The sequence below is a fragment of the Primulina tabacum genome, chromosome 7, assembly GCF_025594145.1.
Source record: "Primulina tabacum isolate GXHZ01 chromosome 7, ASM2559414v2, whole genome shotgun sequence".
NCBI classification, from domain to species: domain Eukaryota; kingdom Viridiplantae; phylum Streptophyta; class Magnoliopsida; order Lamiales; family Gesneriaceae; genus Primulina; species Primulina tabacum.
The window spans coordinates 42,199,057-42,220,864 of NC_134556.1; the positions used below are offsets into that span (position 1 = coordinate 42,199,057).

Consider the following 21,808-nt stretch of genomic DNA (forward strand, 5'->3'; position numbering starts at 1 on the left):
TTCAGGAACATAATCAACATAACTCAATATACACTATCAATTAGACTCATGACGTCACATTTAAGACTAGACTCAATCCTAGTCTAGGGATCCCGATTTCCAGAAGTTAGCATTCCCATATCGACAAACAGTAATAGAAAAGACTCCAATTCTATCCACGTCGATAGGGTATCGATCACCAGTAATAGAAGAAGCTTTGATTCTATCCATATCGATATAGTATCGATCACCAGTAATAGAAGAAACTCCAATTCTATCCACATCGATATGATATCGATCATCAGTAATAGAAGAGTTACATTCTATCCACATCGATACAGTACTGATCACCAGTAATAGAAGAAGCCACATTTCTATCCACATCGATAGCCAATCATCCGGTGACAGACTTTGGCACTATCGCCAATACACTATCTTGTGACATCGTGCAATGTGCCCGTGGCGATCCCACCACTATCAGGCACTTTTGTCACAAGATTACTCGTCTAATACCTGCTGTCTATAAATCAAGAGAACAAGTACATCAATCAAATCAATACAATAAGGTAAAGTATGTGATTTAGGGAAACTCGAGCCAAACCTCACTCGAGTTGTGCAATCCCAACTCAACATTAATTTATACCTTTCTCTTCTCGCTCTGACGAAGACGAAGTCCTGCCTTCAATCCTGTCCATTCTCAATCTGGTAATAACAATACCGAACAGACACAATATCAGTATATAACTCAGCTCAAAACCTGTTCTGATCAATACTCAAATCAAAACATAATCTGATCAATGCCAATCGACATACGATACCACAATACCATCTCAATCAATACCGAATCTGATCAATATCAATCAACTGATGTTTCGACGGCATAACAATACAGTCTCGGTAACCCCGTCAATTCCAACACCACAGATATAATACCAGAACTCATAATCAATATCGGTGCAATTCATAATTTCAATAACAACACCAATCTGATATCGAATCTCAGTTAATCAATTCCAAAAATCATAACAATTCCATAATCAGTCCGTTTCTTAATCTGACTTCGATTCTATGATGTCTAACATGTCAAGAACATCATATATGACGCGTATTCAATTCCAACAACATCATAATTTCAGAACATGTCAAAACGTAACAAAACTTACGTCCAGTTGTAGCCTGCGTTGATAGGATTACAGTACTGAAGTCAGATTACAATTCGGACAGACGGATTTTGAACGATTGTAATTTGAAGCACCAAAATCGATTTTCCTTCGGTTTCCTCTTTCTGAAATTTAAGAAGATATATACCACGCATGCAGCAAGGCAAGTGGCCTGCTCCCTCGAGTAACACGTCTCGCGCATATGCGCGACATCTTTCGGCGCATATGCGCGAGACACAATTTCTCAGCGCGTGTGTCTCGGCATCTCTCGCGCATATGCGCGCCTTCCGTTGCGCAGGTGCGCCGAACCCACTGCCCTGCTCGCGCATATGCGCCCGTTCACGTCGCGCATATGCGCCGAGCATTTCCTTGGCTACTGGACACCTCGCGCATATGCGCGCCCACACGCCGCGCATATGCGCGGGGTCTTCTGTCCACTCCGCGCAAGACTCGCGCATCACGTCACGCATGTGCGCGAGCACACCTCCTTGCACATACATTTTGCGTCTTTTCTCGTCTTTCCCGGTCCACTCTGTTCCGTCTATAATTACCTTGATTAATCAATAAATCATTTCAGCTTAATCTCAGATTACGGTAATTATACCCAAATCATGTCAGATTACGGTAATCAAATTCTCGGGCCTTACAGACATGGTTATTATCGTGTTTAAAATATTAATGTCGACCACCAACCTAAATACATATTTAATTTTTAAATTTCTGAGAAATTATATATATTATTATTTTTTAACATTTGATAAATAAATAATTTAAATCAAATTTAATAAAACTAATGAGAAATACTTTTTTCAAATCATATCACAAATTAAATTGATTGATATAATCAATGCAAAAGTTTTAATGTGATTTATGTTTTTAATAGAGTTTAGTTTCATTTTGAATAAAAAATAATAAAAGACATATAATACATAAAGTATATTTGAATTAATATAAAAATGAATTAAATTCAAATTTGAACTAAATGAATTGATATAATCAATGCAAACAATAAATGAAATTATCATTTATTGTAGTACATATATCTCAATATTCATGATATATATATCTTTCCTTTTTTAGAAATGACATTTTGGTGGGAACTTATTATTTTTGTCAAAAACTCTGCTTTTATATATATATAGATATTTACGGTGTTGAATTAATTTCGTATAAAAATTATAGAGATTTTTATTCAAAATTTGGATATTATTTTTTATAATTAGATAAAGTAAATAACTATTCAACTAGAATAAATTTACGTAGTTCTATATTTTATATTGAATACATGAGAGAGAGTATGTGTGTGTAATGATCAAATTTTAAATTCTAAAACTTGATATTTAATGAAATAGTGTGCATCACACATATTTTCTGTTTACCTATAATAATAATAATAATAATAATAATAATAATAATAATACATAGATATTATATCATTTAACTGAATAGAAAAAAATAAATCATCTTTTATCCAAAAAAAGTTATTACAACAACCTATGTTAGTAATTAAATTCTAAAAATAACTAAGTGGTTTGTCAATTATAATAAAAAATTTAAAAATAATTAAAATAAAATTAATTATGTTACAAATTTGTGCACGTGTATTTCTAGTATATAAAAAAGATGTTACTAAATATGGATATAAAATTGTGTGGTGTTCCTCTCACTTGGGAACTAGTTTCGACTTTCGAGGGAAGATTTAGTCCAGCTATAGGTCTATAGGCTACGTGTAGACCTGTCTTGAATAAGTTTAAATATGACAAACAAACAGGCACAAAAAAGTTAAAATTTTCATATAATTTAATTGAATTATTTTGCCTATCCAATATATAATTTTCAAATTAACCAATTATAACGTATTAAATAATAATCTTGAGTTCAATATATACTGCTAATCAAATATAAGGCATCCTATCGTATGATAACATTCGGCTCAAATACTCTAAAGTAGGAAAGAAACGTCTTGATGATATCGAATCATAAAAATTTTCGAAAGTGTTATATCATCACCTCAAATATTAGTCAACTGCAATCTCTAGAAAAGACAAACTTTTTTTCCACAATATGTGCAATTAACATGGTGTAAATACGCGTTAAACTCAAAGATTTACTTAATACGAGTTCGACATATAGCGATTGCGAAGTCCTCAGTAAAAAAAAAAAATTTATTTTCTGTGATGCACATTTGAATGACATGATATTACTTAAAGTAATCAGTTATATCATAGCTAATATATATGTACTGCTTCAATAAAGTTTGACAATTATGGTACGTAATATTTTAGAAGGAGAAAAAAAACATTCCTATTCGTCACGTAAATTTTCGAGATGCTTGATTGATGTATATTTTGTAATATAATATTCTATGAATATTTAATGAAAATATAAAGTATCATCGTGAATATTTAACTAATTATAATGTTTAATTTGATATTTATGTGCGCACTAATAATTGCTAGATTCAAACAATTTATACGTTCGATACTGCTATATATTTATTTACTTATTATTATTATTATTATTTATTAGCATAATGATACTTTATGTTAAATCAAGCATCGTTTTGCGAAATTGAAGAATCTGTTCGACAAAGACGTGTTCAATTCAAAATCATGCATGAAAGCAATTTACCGAAAATTGTATATTAACAAAATTCGACGTTACGTGAATTAAATATTTCCACTTTTTATTATTATAATATAATATATCTATAAATTAACTGCGAATTTGAACATATACGAGGTAGAAATATAATTAGCAATGAGTTGTTTTCAAAATAAAACATATAATAAATATTAATATTAAATTACTTTGTCTAGAGAATAAATATTTCCAAACCATATATAGCAAAGGAGAAAGCACCGATAGAATTAAAAAAAAAAAACATTTTCTTTTTTACAAGTATTTGCTGAATATCAAAACATTAAATTATTTGCCAACTATTATTTGAGAATTAATATAATCTGGATCAAATCACGAATGAATTTCGTGAAAAATATTTATATTGGGACCAAACACATAATCATATATGTTTTTATTTTAAATTTGAGATGACTGATTAGTTTGTGTTCACGCCTCGTAGCTTAATTAGGGAAAATTGCATTTAAATCTCATGTAAAAACTCAAAAAAGCACACAACCTCTATGTGAAATCAATGACCTTTTAGAACCCCGTGTTTTTTCAAAATTAGACGTAAATTCCCCTGAAAATGTGACTGCTTTTTAAAAACACAATATTTGAAAATATATTTAATTTTATGCAGGATATTTTTTGTTGTTTTTTTCGATAATTGTGAGAACCTGAAATTTCAGCAGTAGCAGCAGCTAGCAAATTTTAGCAGAAGCTAAAAATTCCAGCAGAAGCTAATATTTCAGAAGCTGGTATTTTTCCAGCAGATTAGAATCTAGCAGCAGCAGCACGAAATTTCAGCAGACAGTTACTAATTCAGCCATGACTTGTAACTGAAGCATTTAAAACGAAATAAAGATTGTTAATGGCAGATTATGGCCATTAATTGGGAGGCTAACAGTCAGAATTTTGCCTATATATAACACTCTCAAACCTCTGAAATGGGTTACACAAATCTTGAGATTATCACTTGAATTTTCGAGCTAAGAGAGTGCTGATTTTTGAGCAGCAGAAATCAGTAGCAAGAAGAAGCAGATTTCAGACTTCAAACGAAACACTTTTAGCAAATTACAGTAAGTGGGCTTATGTATAAATATCTTGAAATCCGTTTGATGATTTCTGTTTTAAAGCAAAAGTATATTCTTGATTTCTGATATCTGATTTTGAAGCACTGAAACTTAGTGAACTAATGGTAGGAATATATATTCTGAACATTACTGATTACTGATTACCGGCCTCACCCCTTAGAGGAGAGAACATATAGGGGACTGATATCAGTTTAACCATGAAATTCACGAACGTGCTTAGTGCTTACTTGTTAAACTTCTGATTCCTGATTTCTGAATACTGATTTCTGATTTTCGAGTACTGAATACTGATTTCTGTTATGAAAATGAGAATTTCTGTATATTATTCGTATTACTGTTTCTGTATGAAAATGATTTCGAAAACTGGGAGTTATTCCTGCCCCCGCTTACTGAGTGACAATCATATCACTCACCCACCAAACTCATCTCAGATAAGAACGATGAAGAGTTGTTAGAAGAAGAGGAGCAACTTCAGTTTTGGGGCTGGTGATGAAGATCGTTGTTCTTAGTTCTGATTTATTTTCCGCTGCATCTGTTCAGACATTGTATATTCTGGTTTTATATTTCCGCTGTAAAACATTTATCATTGAGTTTGTATCAGACAATGATTATTATGAATAAAAGACTGGTTTCTGAATTTTGTACTTCTGAGGCTTGTTGTTTTCGAATGTAAATTTGAGAGCAACGCCGGTGTCAACCAACGACAATAATTCATATGACGGATAAATGCGAATTACCGGATTTAATTATATAAGTGAAGGAATTGGTAAACAAACTAAACGCACAAGGAAAAGCACTCGAGGCGTTAATATTTGATTTGAGAAGCCACAATTAGTCAACAATTAATTTAGTAAATAAAGTTTTAAAGTCACATAGATTAAATTAATTAAAATAGTGGGCGACACACCCCACAATTATAAGAAAATGGGGACTACTTGCACATTTTATAAATCAGAAAAAAGGAAGTTTTTAGCTCCACCTGAGATTACATTGTTGGCTTTACACAAGTGAAAGTGAAAGTGCCCCATCTCCCACTAAATTTGTAAAAATTCGGAAATAAAGTAGTGCTTTCTGATTTTTTTAATTTGATGAGCTATGATACTGAAAAATATGTATTCGATCAACTATATTCCATATAATATAATTAATTTTATTTCATATAAATATATGTAAAGTCTCTAGTGTGTAGTAACAAAATCTAAATCTAAAAAACTAATCCATATTTTTTTTAATGACATGGAACCTACTGTAGCTATTTTTCGTCGTGCACTGATTAAATATTTGGAGTAATGCAATATCTTGCAAACCACACTACCCACGTAAGCTGCAAATATCATATTATGTGCGACGGGATCGTCAGAAAAAAAATATCGGTTAATGAATCGAACTCCTTACTATTGATCAAATGCTTACATACTACACTAAATCAAACATATCTTATAGACTTCCTTTTCCCCTAATAAATTATTTTCCCTTCTAATTAATTCTTAATAGAAGTTGGCCGGGTTTCCACTCTTCCCAGTTGGTCAAAAATAAAAAAATTTTAAACAATAATTATTGTTTTTTTGTGGTTTAGTAGTGAACTCAAAAGCGGGGTAGAGGCATTCCGCCGCTCTTTAAAGGTAATGATCATGAATTTAAAAAAAGAAAATATTTGATGTTGTTTAAAATGTTATTTACGTTCCCAAACTTTAATGCTCGTCAAATCACGATCGAGGTTTGGGTTGAGACTTGAGTGTGATATAAGAACGACATGGGAGTGAAGATAATTTTTTCAAAAACATTTAAGAATGTCACTTCATTTAAATATTATCTTCATATTTCAGTAACTAATTAAGTTGTATGCATGTAAGAAAATATCCTGATTTCTTTTTCATAAAAACTCTTATCAAACTATATTGATCTTGAAAAAACCACCACAATCATAAATGACATACACCTCTCTCAGTAGAAAATATATTTGAGTTTCATCATAGATGATAAAAGGAAAAATTCCTCGCAACCATATAATGAAAAATAAAAATTTATTATGACAAGTTCTCTTTGAAAGTCCACAATAAAATAATTTTATTTCAAAAAGAATTAATAATAAAATAAATAAAGTGACTCGGTGTTGAATCTTACTCTTGGATGATTAGTTTTATTTATTTTTAATTTTCAAATATTCGGCGTGACGTCATAAAAGTGGAAGTACGGGCCTTGGGTTGGGCTGGCCAAATTGTTGATGCTATATTGACGCCGAATTATAGCTCTAAGTATTGGCCCACCGGGAAAAGTTTTCGCCATCCACATTGTTCTTTCTTAGTCCATCTCATTCATTGTTCCGATTTCTAAGTCCATCCTTGAGCACCTAGTATTAATAAGCCAAAATTTTATGATAATTGTCACACACCGAGCCTAAATCCGCACAAACAAGACTATATATGTATTCGTCCATACTTGACGAAAAAGATTAGTTCAAATTGTTATAGAAGTCCATTATAACTTTTTATAAATCACTTTAAATTTTCATTTTTAACGAATGGGGATGAATCTAATATTCATTAGTCATTACCTCACTGACATTTATCAAGCCCAACATATTGCCTACAAAAATCCAAGCTCGCTATACACACAAATAATTTTTAAATAGAAGTGAACCCCATTATCCAATGTACACCATCTCTTTTTCTTCTACTTGAGCTCTTCAACTTTAGAGAATATCTGTGATGTTTACTGACATGAACGTCAGAGTTCCACATCAGGCAATCACGAACGCCTCTAACGTTTTTTCGTGACGTGTGTGACGACCCACGGAGTTTGATGTTTACTGGTCTATGGATACAAGGATTTGTCTATGCCAATCTTCAAAGCTAGTCGTCGACGCCAGTTGTCTAGGCCAATCGCATATGACTACGTTGATTGGTCTATGAGGTAATCATCTAGAAACTCCGACTACCTAGACCATTTACAAACCATTTGGATCTTCCTACTTTAATCCGAGCAATTTTATTTTTGGCTACATCATCTTGGCATCAACTGTGGGAAACTGTCACCTAGTCACTGAGAATGCAGATCACGATCACAAACAGTTCATCACATCAACAATGATCCAAGGCGTTCATCTCTCGCTCCTCACCAATAGCAGGAGTTCCTTATCACAACTAGGGCTCGGAAAGAGATGATGGAGCAGACGACCTCTCGTGCCGCAATCGAAAAAGTGACTCACTATCTAGCATCCAAAAACATGGCAGCGATAACAGGCTCACACCATAAAACGAGAGTATTTCATGAGAGAGAGAGAGAGAGAGAGAGGCGATCAGGACTAATGATGTGCCAACCATCAATCATGGGAAGGGGACAACACTTCAGGAGAAAGAGGTTGACAGCCATGCTCCACCTCCCCTCAAAGAGCTTCGTATTACAAGAGGAGAGGAAAGCTCTATTGAAATTTTACCAGGTCGACGTAGTAGTTTCTCTCCTGCCATCTTGGCCGAAGTACCACCCATGTGAGTGAAGATAGCGAATATGCTTGAGTACAATGGGAATATGAGTGATTCACAATATTACCTCGACGGGTTTTACACAACGACCGAACTGTATGATATCAGTGATGTCGCTTACTCTAAGATCTTTCAGACTAATTTTTCAGGTCTTGCTCTCTCTTGGTTCGACAAGCTACCTCCCAAAACTATAAGAATCTTGGTGCAATTCACTCAGCGATTTATTCATCAATTTTTTTTATCAATATAAAGTACCAAAATATACAAGCATATTTGTTCACCATAATCCAAAAAGAAGGAGAAGGTCTAAGAAAATATGTGTAGTGGTTCACCCAAGAAGTTCACAATGTTTCGCATGTTAACCATGACTTGTTAGCCAGAATAATGCAGCAAAACCTTCTCCATAGAAGATTTAGTAAGTCAATAGCAGGACAATCTCCAAGAGTTCTAGAAGAACTACTTGAAAAGGTAAAAAATATATACACATATAGGAGTATGTCGGATCATACATTTCATGAAAGAAAAAAGAATAAAAGAAGTAAGAAATAATAAAGGAACAGGAGAAGCGGACAACTTCAAGTTTTTATATCCAGAGAACATCCCTTTCAATGAACATTTGACGTACGTATTAGTGGTGGTTGAATAACAAGGCTACCTATAATCCCCACGCACAACGAAGGAAAAAGTAAGAAAAAAATCAGAGAAGTACCGTCCCTTTCGTAGAAATAGAGGACACACCATTGAAGATTGTTTCAGTTTACAAGCTGAAATATAACAAATTATCAAGAAGAGATATCTAGGGAGCTTTTTGGATGAATCTCACAACCAACAGAAAGGCAACAAATGCCATGAAGATAATGAGAAAGATAACTCGCCCACTGGAGGCATTATTGTAATGATAATTGAGGGGCCTGCTTTATCCACTGGCCCCATCACTATTCTTCTCAACTGAAGGTGCATCCAAACCATGCTTTGAATGAAGATCAACAAAGTTGCTAGTTTACTCCTCTACTGAGAGGATGTTAATTCCTTTCCGGGGACCTTTTTTCGGTGGCATTAAGTAATATAGGATGAGGCAATGATGGCACGTCAATTCCAAGAGGTTTGAAGGATGAGAATGCAGCAAGTCTTGCCTCCTTTATCAAGAACAATTTAGTGGGCCCCATTTCTTATCTTCTTGGCAACTCTCATTTGTATTTTTGGTTGTGCAAACTTAGTATTCTAGAAAATCAAAACTCTTATGCAAATCTTATTTTTTTTTAAAAAAAGGAGATAATGTGTCTCGCATGGCAACGCGTTTCTTTCAAAAACTTTGTTGTTTCACCTTTTTGATAAACTCGTTCCAAACTTCTACTGTGAACGAATATCCAAACAAATTTCCTAGTGTTCTAACTCGTATAAATTCTTCGTTTCCTTGCATCCACAGATATCTTTATGAGTTAGACCAACATATAGAATGTATAATTGGTTCAGCAGCCATGGCCAAGATAAATCTCCTCTTCAGCACAGAAAGCATTAAATGGATATTTATACGAACAGTGGGCGCTTCGAAGTGCAGAAATGGATCATTAAGATACTGGCTCTCAGCGGGACCTGGCGATTCCAGTTATATCCATCCGACTGCCATGAGTCATCCTTTCATGCCATTGTAATTCAAGATGAATCTCCTTCAAATTGCAAAAACATCAAAGCAGTAACTTCATCAATCCCGATAAAACCACCCCAATTCGCTGTTATGAAAAAGCGTGAATTATCTCCCAAATGTACTGTCAAAATGGATGCGGAAGAAAATGGTGCATATGTTGTTATTTGGCTGGATGACAGAGGATATGTTGCCGAAGGGCCTAATATGAAGGTGGCTTTTGTTAAGAAAGAAAAGGAGCTTCTGATTCCTAAATTCTACAAGATTCTCAGTGGGTGCACTGCAAAGGAGTTATATTTCTTGCTGAAGGGCTGGCGAAAGAGGGAAAAATTCAAGGAATACGAGTGGGAGACATGACCATAGAGGAAGGGAAGCAAGCAGATGAAATGATGCTTATTAGAAGTGGTGTACTCGTTCGTGCAGTAACACAATGGGACGATCAAGTCATCGGAGACAGTGAGGTTGTCTTTAAGCAACTTTGGATAATCCCTTGTTGGAGAACTATAAATAGATGTGATTGGATTGTTTTTGATAGCCTTTATAGTTTTGTTTCAAACGTCAAGTCTAGTTCTTGGTCGTGTAACATGAAATGCTTGTTTCTTTCTTGGCACGTAACGAAGGCTCGATAGCTCGAACTCTGCTGAATCTGATACTCGAGGACATGAAATCAGGACCAGCCACGGTGAGAATTCCGGTTACTAGCTTATTAACCAGATGGTTTGGAGTGTTGTACGTATATATATATGGATCAAACAATGATCTTAAGAAACCAAAGTGAATCTTTTATTTGAACATCAACTTTAAAATTCTTGTGATATGCTGTTTTAGGGATTGTTATATTCAAGCATCTGCTTCCCTTTGTGTATAGGTGTTAAAGGCATTTCAATATTGCATAAAGCAGTTAGTTGTTTTGGTTGAGAAGCAAGAGATTCATTAGCTATTCATGATTTTAAAAAATCATGATTAAATTCTATTAACAACAGAAATATAAATGGACTAAAGGTGAGATAAATTTCTTAAAAATAATTCGAAATATGTAAGTATTTTATAAAATAGGTTAAAATATATTGGGATAAATATGAAACAGTTTTGATAACAAACAGCAATTTTCTTTTCTAAAGACATTATTAGACAGATTTAAATAAATTAATCATTTGCAACTTGCAAGTTGTAGTCAGATAAAGGAAGAAGTTGCAAGAAAGAAAGGAAAAAATCTAATTTAATTAAAAATTATTGTATTTTGTGCGATTATAGTTTTAACGTTTTTTTTTATTGCAAAAAAGCTGATTATAGACACAAATTTTTCTTTAAAACTCGATTTTATTTAATCGATGTTGATTATACAAATGTAAATATTTTAATAATACTCAGTATTGGATGAATTTTATAAAAACCACGGAGGCTTTTTTGTTTTCGAAACAAGTATTCATCGTTGGATCATGAGGGTCGGCTAAATCCATCACCATCAAATAAATCAGGGGTCAACATTATAAAACTCCACGCGTCACGTTTCGATTGAAGTTTTTTCATCCCCGCCCCTTCCAACATTCAGTAATATTCTTAACAGAATTGATAAATACCAGCGATCGGATACCCCGAGATTATCATTTTTGTCTCTTTTTTCAGGATTTATTTATTAGTTATTGTGTTTTTTTTTAATCAATTCATACGCATTTCTTGAGGCGCTGAGGAGAGACAATTGTGATTTCAATCTTTGATTTTTATTTTTTCTCTGTGGCGAGGGTTTTCGTTATTAGGGTAGACGAACAATGGTGAATTCTATGGTGGAAAGAGCAACTAGTGACATGCTAATTGGACCTGATTGGGCTATGAACATTGAGATCTGTGATATATGCAATCACGATCCTGCGTAATTTTCTATTCTCGCGTTTTTTGATTTGGTTATTTTCCTGGCATTAGTTTTGTAGCTATTAAATGGGAAATGATTCTATTCTTCTTGGATGTTTGAAACTGCCAGTGTTCGTTAGTATACGTCGTGGATAATAATTGGAAATAAAGGCTTGTTCCTTGAATGTCTGAAATAAATAGTGTTCTTTAATTTCTTGCGCTTTGGAAATGGTTTTGTTCTCGATTTTTTTTAATGGGGAAATAAATTCTTGTTTCTTGAATACTTGACGTTACAAGTGTTCTCTACATATCTATATAAAATATAAACAAATTCATGATAAAATTCTGTATGGCATCATTAACATGCTGTCCTGTGAATTTGACAAGACTCTTTTACAGGAAACGAAGTTAATTAATAAATAAATAGACATGTGCATTTCTATTCGAGAATTCTTTAGTGCTTGAAGTTACTTGTATTCTTGAATTTTTTTTAAAGTTCTTTATTTTTTCCCAATATATAACTGCTCATGATGGAATGCAATATAATATTTGTTTTAGCTCTGTGAACAATGAACATGCCCATTCTATTTTTTGTGCTTATTGGCTGACTGAAATCAGCTTTAGATGGTTCAAGTTGCTTCTATTATATAGTTCCAAGTAGCAAATGAGCCATAAATTATTCTACCCCATTGGAGAAAGGGGATTTGTTCTTTGTTTGTGTGCTTGTGTGTGTGTGGGTGGGGTGGGGGGTTTAACAGGATGTTCACTGGTAGATTCAAGAAAATTGAACTCCCCCTTGATGAAATTGGTTTGCTTATTGTTTGATAGTAAATTGATGGTTAGTTTTTGATGACTTCTGTTTTTGTTTCGTTGCCTTCTCTTTGCCCCAGACAAGCCAAAGACGTAGTGAGAGGTATAAAGAAGCGTCTTGGTAGCAAAAATCCAAAAGTCCAACTCCTTGCCCTGACAGTAAGCTTGATATTTCACTCCCGAACAAATATCATTTTCCCTTTGTTTCATGCGTATGGGTTCTGCATTCTCATTTGGTATAATAATCCAAATGTGTCTTAATTGTGGTGGCTACCATTTGGCTGGAATTGGACGTAATAAATTTAATCTCACCACCACATTGTTTTCTTTTCATTCTTTAGCTGTTAGAGACCATTGTGAAGAATTGCAGTGACATAGTTCATATGCATGTTGCTGAGAAAGATTTGCCTCATGAGATGGTGAAAATTGTGAGAAAGAAGGTGATCTAGTTCTATGTATTGTTCCTGCTGTTTGTTTTCTCTTTCTTGGTCTTCTGCCTCAGTTTTACTGACATAAAATTTGATATTGCAGCCAGACTTTCATGTAAAAGAGAAGATATTAATTCTAATAGATACTTGGCAAGAAGCCTTTGGAGGAACTCGAGCGAGATATCCCCAATACTTTACAGCATACCAGGATTTACTGGTATCGTGCTAGGATCCTTTTATCTTGTTCTTTTCATTTCAATTTTATGCCTGATATGTGATGGTTGATATTGCTTTTTTATTTTTTATTTTTCTTGAATCTTTGCAATCTATGGCAAATTGGCAATTTTATCAGCGGATTGGAGCAGTTTTCCCTCAGAGATCGGATCGGTCAACACCTGTTTTTACTCCACCACAAACGGTTCCTCTGACATCTTATCCACAAAATCTTCGTAATTCTGAATCTAGACCTGATGCAACCGAGTCTTCTGCTGAAGCTGAGTTTCCGACGTTGAGGTATTTTATTATATTTGGCCTCATTTAAATTCCCTCTTTTTCCCGAGAATGATTTGAATTGTCAATGTATTTTCATCAAAAGTGGCAAAAACGAGCCAAGTTGATATACGGGTATCATGCTGTAGAAAACAGGATTTACTCTGGATCCCATGTCTTTGTTTTATTGCACATGGCACTGCATAAAATTAACGCCGAATTATAAACAGGGAAGTAATTAATTGATCATTTGGCACCTTGATAGCACTCTTGAGATAAATTAACCTTTTAAGCTCAAGAATCCTTGTAGTAGTTAGAAGACAATTTTCGAAATGGTTGAGAAGATTTGGTGCATTTGGATTTCCGTTGAGCGTATCCAGGATGATGACGAAGTAATGGAGCTCATAGGTCAATATCTTGGCATGTACAGTTTTTCTTAATGTCCTAGTCAATGCTTTCATAACCGGACCGGTGAACTGGTCTATCTTAAAAAAATGGTCCGACCGATCCGATCGGTTTGACCGGACGGTCGGACCGGAATACTGTTATAATATATAAATATTAATTTTATATAATGAATAATATTTTTAAAATTTTTAAAACCTAAAATTTTGTATATAAAATTATAAATACACAAAAAAAATATATTTACCAAAGTTTAAAAATTAAATAACTATATACATATATTCAAAATACCAATTATAGTTATATATTTTTTAAAAACAAAAAAAATAAATTAAATAAACGAGTATTACTAAAATAATATTTTTTACGAATATCAAATATTAATGTATATATATATATATATATATATCAAAATATTAAATTTTTGACTGATTTTGACAAATAAAACGGTTTTTGAGGGTGGGACCGGTTCCCACTCGAACCGGTCGAACCGGCCGGTCCCCCGGTTTTGAAAACACCGATCCTAATGCAAATTATAATGTCATTTGGAAAGCCTTAAGTAGTGAAACTCTGTGCCATTTCATTGGTAAGATCTAATGTAAAGCCCTATGGGCTATGATCCTATTTCTTCTGATATTATGTGATCATATCTGCTCCTCTGTTAACAAAGCTGTTCTGCTCTTGTTCTTAGTTCTTAGCAATTAATAAATGTGAAATCAGGCACAATGATAGTTTTACTGTGAGGCTTAGTTTATTATGGTAGTTAAGTAATCATTGATCCATTGTCCTTTTTGGTTTTAGCTTGACAGAAATTCAAAATGCACGTGGTATCATGGATGTCCTTGCAGAAATGCTGAGTGCTTTGGATCCTAGTAACAAAGAGGTATGCTTTTCTCACATTATATCACCACAAAATTTCTGGGTAGCTATCACTGGAAGTGGGTATTACTCAATGTAATTCGATTCGGAAAATTTGTGGCTTCCCATTGTCTTCCCATCATTTGAAGTGACAATGAATAGCTTTGAGCATTTTTCTATTTATTAAATTGGTGAAGTACTTTCATTGGCTATATATATGTAAGCTAAACTAATATGATGCATAATGCTTCGAAATATTTTGATAAACTATGAGATATTGACAATTTATGTGCTTTTTTGGATGTCAGGGGATCAAACAGGAGGTCCTTGTTGATCTGGTGGAACAGTGTCGTACATACAAGCAAAGAGTAGTGCACCTTGTCAACTCGACTTCGTAAGGCCTTGTCTTACTTCTACTCCTACTTGTCATGTGTTTTTGTTTTGTTGAGATTTGGTTCTCCAGGTCCCATCTTTGGATGTTTACTTGTCCTTTTCTTTAAACTGAGGTTTTTTCTAAAGCTGAACGATTGGCTAGATCCTTAAAGATGGAGCTCTCTATGGAACCTCATGCAGTCTTTTGAGCATATGTCACATTCTGTATTGCAACAGATGAAAATGTGATTTTGTACGAGTAATATCTCACTATCTCAGTTATGCTCCCCATTGCTGAATGTGGTTATTTTTCTGATATAGGGATGAATCACTTTTATGTCAAGGACTAGCACTGAACGATGATTTGCAGCGTGTACTGGCTAAGCACGAGTCAATTGCCTCCAGAACTACCTCAGTTCAATCTGAGAATCCAAAGCCTGAACCTACTCAAGCCTTGGTCAATATCGACGCTCCTCTTATAGACACTGGCGACATCAATCAATCAGACAGAGGGTAAATTTTTTATTGTTTATTTATTGAACTGTGATAGATTTTTACATGGAAATTTATTGTCCAAAAATAAATATTTTTGTTAATACTCTATGATTTAGATGACAATTCCTTCTTGCTTGTGTACAAGTTGACCATTAAAAAGAAGTTGGTTTTAAGGAACTCAGATGTGAATACCATTTGCAGATCTACATCCAGTACTAGCTTAGGGACACAGTTACTACTCCCTGCTCCTGTGGAAACTAATAGTCAGTCCACAACTTCAACCAATGCTGATCCTAAGATAGATCTTTTGAGTGGTGATGACTTCAACTCGCCTACAGCAAATTCACGGGCACTTGTTCCTGTGGGAGAGCCTCATCCAGCAAGTCCTGTTGCATCGCAGCAGAATGCCCTCGCTCTTGTTGACATGTTTTCACAGAGTAATAACAATCAACCTGCGAATCCCATTGGGCAGGTAAATCCGTCATCATACCAGTTTCAGCAACCAAATTTCCAATCTCCACAACCTTCGGTTTATCCAAATGATAGTGTGTCTGGTCCAATGCTACCCCAATATGAACAGTCAATGCATTCTCAAGACTCTTCTTCTGCGTGGAATGGTCAGATAACCCAGCAACAGCAGCCAGCTTCCCCTTCTTACGGTTCACCTCTAATTTATTCATCGTTTAAATTATTATGTATAGTTTGTTGGTGTTAACTTCTTAATTTTGGATAGCCACCCTTCGCCCTGCCCTCACCAAAGAAAAATAAATAAATATTAGCCATTTGAGCTGCACCTATTTGTCCAACAGGTGCTCAAAGTGGAGGTGCATTTCCACCTCCACCATGGGAAGCTCAGCTAGACGACTCTCGGCCAGCCATCAACCACCCTCAACAAATGCAAGTCACAAATGTAGCCGTTCATCTCCAGCCGTCACCTAACGGAACATATATTCCAGGATCGACAACTGTGCCAATCACCGGTAGCCATTTCTCGGGGATGAATAGTCTTCCAGTGCAGAACAACCAAATAGTGCCTCAACCTGTCCAGAATCAGCTACCCATGGGGATGTATCCTCAGCCTCTGCAATCCGGCCAGATGACTTATGTGTATTCTCAACAGACGTATGGAGACCAAACAGTTCCCTATGGCTACAGCTATGGTTGTGGCTATGGATATGTCCAAGGCCCACAGCATAATGCTCAATTCCTTGAGCAAAACATGTCTGGATTGTCTATGAGGGATGATACCGCCTTAAGGACTAGTTCTTATGCGGTTCCCACTCCTTCCTATGTGCCCCCTGGAAAGCCCAATAAGCCAGAAGATAAACTATTTGGAGATCTTGTTGATATCACCAAGTTCAAACCAGCAAAATCCACCCCAGATAGAGCTGGGAGCATGTGAGATGGACTCGTTTTGCCTGGGTCTATTCTATTTTTCTTGCTGACCAACTTCACCACCTTATTTTTTAGAGTATATTTACGTTTACACATATTCTTTACCTTCATCAATTGCATTGCTTGCGATTCTTCATTTGATTGTTTCTTTTTTCATTTATTTCATTTCATGTGGAAACGAGAATTCTTGGTTAGGGTACAGTTGTCCGTTTGGATTAATCAGGTATATATGATTCTGCTGAAGTGTGCGTTTCCAGCATTGGCCTGAGTTTTATTTTTCCCGTTTTTGGGTCATAATTGCTCGAACATTTTCGCTCACGTTTCTGATGTTCTGATTTCGGTTGTTCAAATCTAGCTGAATGCCAGCTTTTCTCTTCATGAAAAGAATATGTTGTTTTATTGGACACGATAATAATGCCATTTGAAATCTTGCGTTGAGCTAAAATAATTGATAAAATAATCTGACAATTAAGTTCAATACATATGCAAATATAATTTTCAGCTTTTGTCAATTTTTTTGACCTTGGAGAACTGGATTACGCATCTCTATTACTTTGAGATCAGTACAACTATTAAAACACAACATGCTCTCGGCCTTGTCGCTTATGATAAGTATGGGAGACTGAATTTGTTGTGGACAGTTTACCTTCATGGAGTGAGGTGTTGATCGAACCAATCACTGGCCAGTTTGACCATCAAGGGTGTCATCTGATGCCCAATCCCAGATTGTACGACCAGCTGAATAAAAGCAATTAGTTAGATTTTGATAAGGAGGACTTCGATTTGAGAGAGGAATTTGAAAGAAGGATTTTAATTAACTCCATCTTATAAGAATTTGAAATTCATTACACTAGCTGATAGACAAGTTAATAATGCAAAAGTAGGGATTTGAAAATCCAGATTTAAAAAATGCACAAACAAGTGGAATGAAATTAAATTGTGGATTTGAAATCCTCCACTCCAAATACATCCTTAGATAAAGAAGCGCAATTAGCTGCATGGGAAACGGGGGAAAAAGTGCATGAATCTAAATACGGGCCCGCGGGTTCAAACCTTGAATGCTTCAAGAGAGTTGGCTTTATCGTAAGATTCTCTGGCTTTTGATACTGGTTGTTCCAATCCTCCAATCGGACATCGAGGATCTTTTTCCCCTGAAACGACCATACGCTTGTTTCAGTTGAAGTGTAACAATCTCTAAGGATTAATATCATTAATTGTCGATTTTGAAGTTTAGTTAATGGCGGCACCATTCAAGATCAGCAGAGGACGTGGGGCAATGGCCGATATTGTATGAGGAGAATCAAAACAAGAATCCAAACCAGGAGCTATCCTGTTCCATACCTGTTGAGCAATTTATTATCCATCAGGAGCTTAAATAAAATTCGGATTAAATCAAGTTTTTTTACCAATTAAGAGCATTAAAAAAATGTTCATGGTCCTAGTAGGAATCATTTGATGTATGCGATTTGATCAATTTCTGAAATTAGGAATCTTGTCTATTTTCATTTGTTAAATTAAGGGTTTTGTTTTCTTAGTATCAGGTTATCTGTCCTGATTCTGGGTTATAATATAATCATATTTTGAATGCATATACGAGAAAGATAATCCTCCAAACACCTGGCAGAGATGCAACAAGCATGTATACCTTCTCCACTACATCTTTGTTAATTGAAGTCTGGCCTAAATCAAGTCGTGCTTCTGTAACCAGGAGATTCGGAAATATCATTTATCCATTTATTTTTCCAACAAGCAAATATAAAGTTGTAGAATGAGGTAATTAATATAATGCATTGGAAAATTGTCGGATTCCTCCCAACGATCTCTCTCACCTTCAAATACAGCCTTGATGCTATCAACTCGACCTTTCCACATATCATTTTCAATGGCCCATCGAAATCCCTTAAAAATTATGAAGTAAATATTCAGATGAAACTCAATTCTGCACATTGAAGACTCAGAAATCAGATATCACCAACCTGAACACCAATTATAGGGACAACCACTGTATAGCGAGTATCAGCAGCTGCAGCAAACCATGCATGCATTCCTGAAGGGTTAAATTTCATCTGTAAGTAGTTCCTCGGATATGAAACTTTGATACCATTACTGTATTTATCTAGGAGTGAATTTATCTTACCTCCAAGTGATTCACCGGTAATTCCTATCAGAGAAGTGTCTACGTCCTCCCTTTGAGAAAGATAATCCGCCAATTTTATTAAGTCCCATGCCTGCAAAACTCAATGTTAGCATATTTATGGAGAAGTTTGTCGAAGTTCTCAATTTTTAAAAATTACTATTTAAAGTTTAGTTTAACCAGACAAAACAGGAGGCACGTTGTAAAAGTAAAGTCCTAAGTACTAATAAGAAATGGACTAAAATAAAATCCAAATTGGCTGTAGTACCGTATCAAAAATGAATGGCATTGTAGTGGCGTTTTTCCATGACGACACCAGGGCCTGGATAAAACAAAGAAAGCAGGAGTATAACAGCATGAGAGAATAGCTTTCAATAATACGAATAGTAGTCGGTTCTCATTAAGTAGCATGAAAGTATAAATGAAAACACTATCGCATAAAAAGCTTCAAAAGGGGAAAATAAGTCCCTTTTTTTTCCCCCGTTATTCATGTTAAACATGTGCTTGCTATAAATTGCGGCAAACCACTCTGCTCAGAATGGTGAGCCATGGCAAACATGAAGGAAACTTAATGTCTTTGTCAAATCAAGGATCATTTAATTTTTGGCAAATTTTTACACAAAAAGAAAGGATCAAGTGGATGTACATCTCGATAGGTTGCCAAGCTGCTGGCACGCTCTCCATGATAACGAGAATCAATTGCTACAGCTATGTAATCCCTTGAGGCGTAAGCCTGAAATTAAGGAATTAATGAAGCAATCTCCCGTTCCCAAAAATTGGTAATGCCTTGAGCATCTAAGGAAGTACTTATGATTACCTCGAGCAATGGTCGCAACCACTCTTTGCATTTATTTGTACTATGTAAGAAGACAATTGTTGGTCTTCTCTTCTCACTGTTATCTTTCAGTTTCACTATTAAAACAGGCAGGCGTCCTTGGTCCCCAGCCTGGTTGGAAACATACTAGCAAATTCATTTTGAATGCGAAGAGATATAATAACCTACTGATTAGATGCATATTTCTGATGTTCAACACATACAAAATACGAGTAGAGAAAACAGAGACAAAATCAAGAGCTGCTATAAGTAAAAACCTCCGTTATCAGGTAAAAGTTCTCCTCTTCAAGCAGTTCCTTAAAATTGGGAATGTCTTTTTTCGGACAAGATTCCATTGCCTGACGTACCACAAAACGATGATGCAGAGAAACTGTATTTTACAGGAGCATGATAAAAAAACATCTTGAAGCACATTTAAACCTCACTGAAGGTTGGCTTTGAGGTTTCCTGGTACAACGGATCTCGTACAGGTTGAGTAGGTTCAACAGTCCAAGGAACTGCATTAAATAAAAATATATATTTATTGGAAGGAGGATGCAGGGAAGAAATGGGGAGTGAATTTTTAAATTTGGCAAGAGGTCAAAATTAATGCCATTTCTTTTTCTTAACTTTTTCATTCTCCATCGTTCACCATCAGCTTCTAAATTGGGTCTCCCAAGATAAAAGGAATAAATGAACCAGATCACAAGGTAATCTTTCTATCGACAGACCAACAAGAAGCACCTTTATATTTCACCAATAACACACATGAACTATTCTTAAGATTCATTCATAAAATGTAATCAACTATCGCCAGTAAATAGCTTTCCATTCATAATTTACCCCCGTTCCCCAGTGATCTGCTAAATAACCTAGGAAGCCATGTCTAACAGAATATCTGCGTCGCAACATATCAGAATGGAAAACACAATCGAAACACATCAACAGATATCAATGTATCATTGTCGAATCACAAGTCAACGTCAACTCAAAAACACAAATCTAGCCACAGCTATCAGATATTTTTACCTGATTCATCACGTACCACAGGTAAAAGAAAAAAAAAATATCAACAGAAGAAGCAAAAGCAGATGCCAAATTCAGAAACACAAAAAAAAATGAGATAGAGCTCGCGAAAATACCTTCAGGAGTTCGACGGCTCCGGAGCATTCGCAGAAGTTCAGCACGAAGCTTCGACGCGTCGTCGGAGTATTCCATTCCCGGAGCACCTGAGTACCGTTGAGGAGTTGTTGAGGAGTTGGTATTCCCGTTTCCGTTGAATTTATAGTTGGCAATGGAGGGTGCATTGGGTCGCACGTGTGCGATGATGGCGTTTGGCACGCGCCATAGTACTACCATATTCACAAGTGTTGCTGATTCTGGATCAGAACGAAAAGCTTATTTTTTGCAGTAAAAAGGTGCGAGAGGTTCTAATAAATATTTATTATTATTATTATTATTATTATTATTATAATAATAACAACACATATTATTGTCTGTTGATTTATTTTTTTTTTAAAAAAAGTTAAATTTATGGTGAATTTTACAATGAAGATGAAGAATAAAACCAAATATAATAGTTTATTTAAGTAAACTATTTTGGATCAATTTCAATTTAAACTTCGACTTTGCATTCAACAAATTCCTTTCTTTTTAAATTATTTTCTTCTTTTGAATTTCTTTGATCTTATCCTCTATATATATTTGACTTCATCTTTACGAAAAAATATCTAACAAAATCTTTGAATTTTTCGAATTTTTTTTTTAAATAAACATACTTA

The 21,808-nt window shown here is 34.9% G+C and overlaps 2 protein-coding genes and 1 pseudogene across 2 annotated transcripts; 2 read left to right on the forward strand and 1 right to left on the reverse strand.

Annotated features, from left to right (window-relative positions):
* Positions 1-9,623: 9,623 nt before the first annotated feature.
* Positions 9,624-10,663, forward strand: LOC142550816 (D-amino-acid transaminase, chloroplastic-like; annotated as a pseudogene).
* Positions 10,664-11,487: 824 nt separating this feature from the next.
* LOC142552335 (TOM1-like protein 9) lies at positions 11,488-17,189 on the forward strand. The gene is made up of 10 exons (XM_075662079.1): positions 11,488-11,849; positions 12,718-12,796; positions 12,979-13,077; positions 13,169-13,282; positions 13,418-13,578; positions 14,761-14,842; positions 15,126-15,211; positions 15,511-15,702; positions 15,886-16,343; positions 16,494-17,189. The coding sequence occupies exons 1-10, from the start codon at positions 11,749-11,751 to the stop codon at positions 17,084-17,086; spliced, it is 1,965 nt and encodes a 654-aa protein (XP_075518194.1). The 5' UTR covers positions 11,488-11,748; the 3' UTR covers positions 17,087-17,189.
* A 324-nt stretch (positions 17,190-17,513) lies between these two features.
* LOC142552336 (uncharacterized) lies at positions 17,514-21,437 on the reverse strand. The gene is made up of 13 exons (XM_075662081.1): positions 21,170-21,437; positions 20,469-20,545; positions 20,306-20,386; positions 20,031-20,159; positions 19,860-19,946; positions 19,482-19,535; positions 19,217-19,307; positions 19,056-19,126; positions 18,909-18,978; positions 18,725-18,777; positions 18,327-18,420; positions 18,133-18,230; positions 17,514-17,817 (listed from the first exon to the last, which is right to left on the reverse strand). The coding sequence occupies exons 1-13, from the start codon at positions 21,384-21,386 to the stop codon at positions 17,728-17,730; spliced, it is 1,212 nt and encodes a 403-aa protein (XP_075518196.1). The 5' UTR covers positions 21,387-21,437; the 3' UTR covers positions 17,514-17,727.
* Between the last annotated feature and the right edge of the window lie 371 nt (positions 21,438-21,808).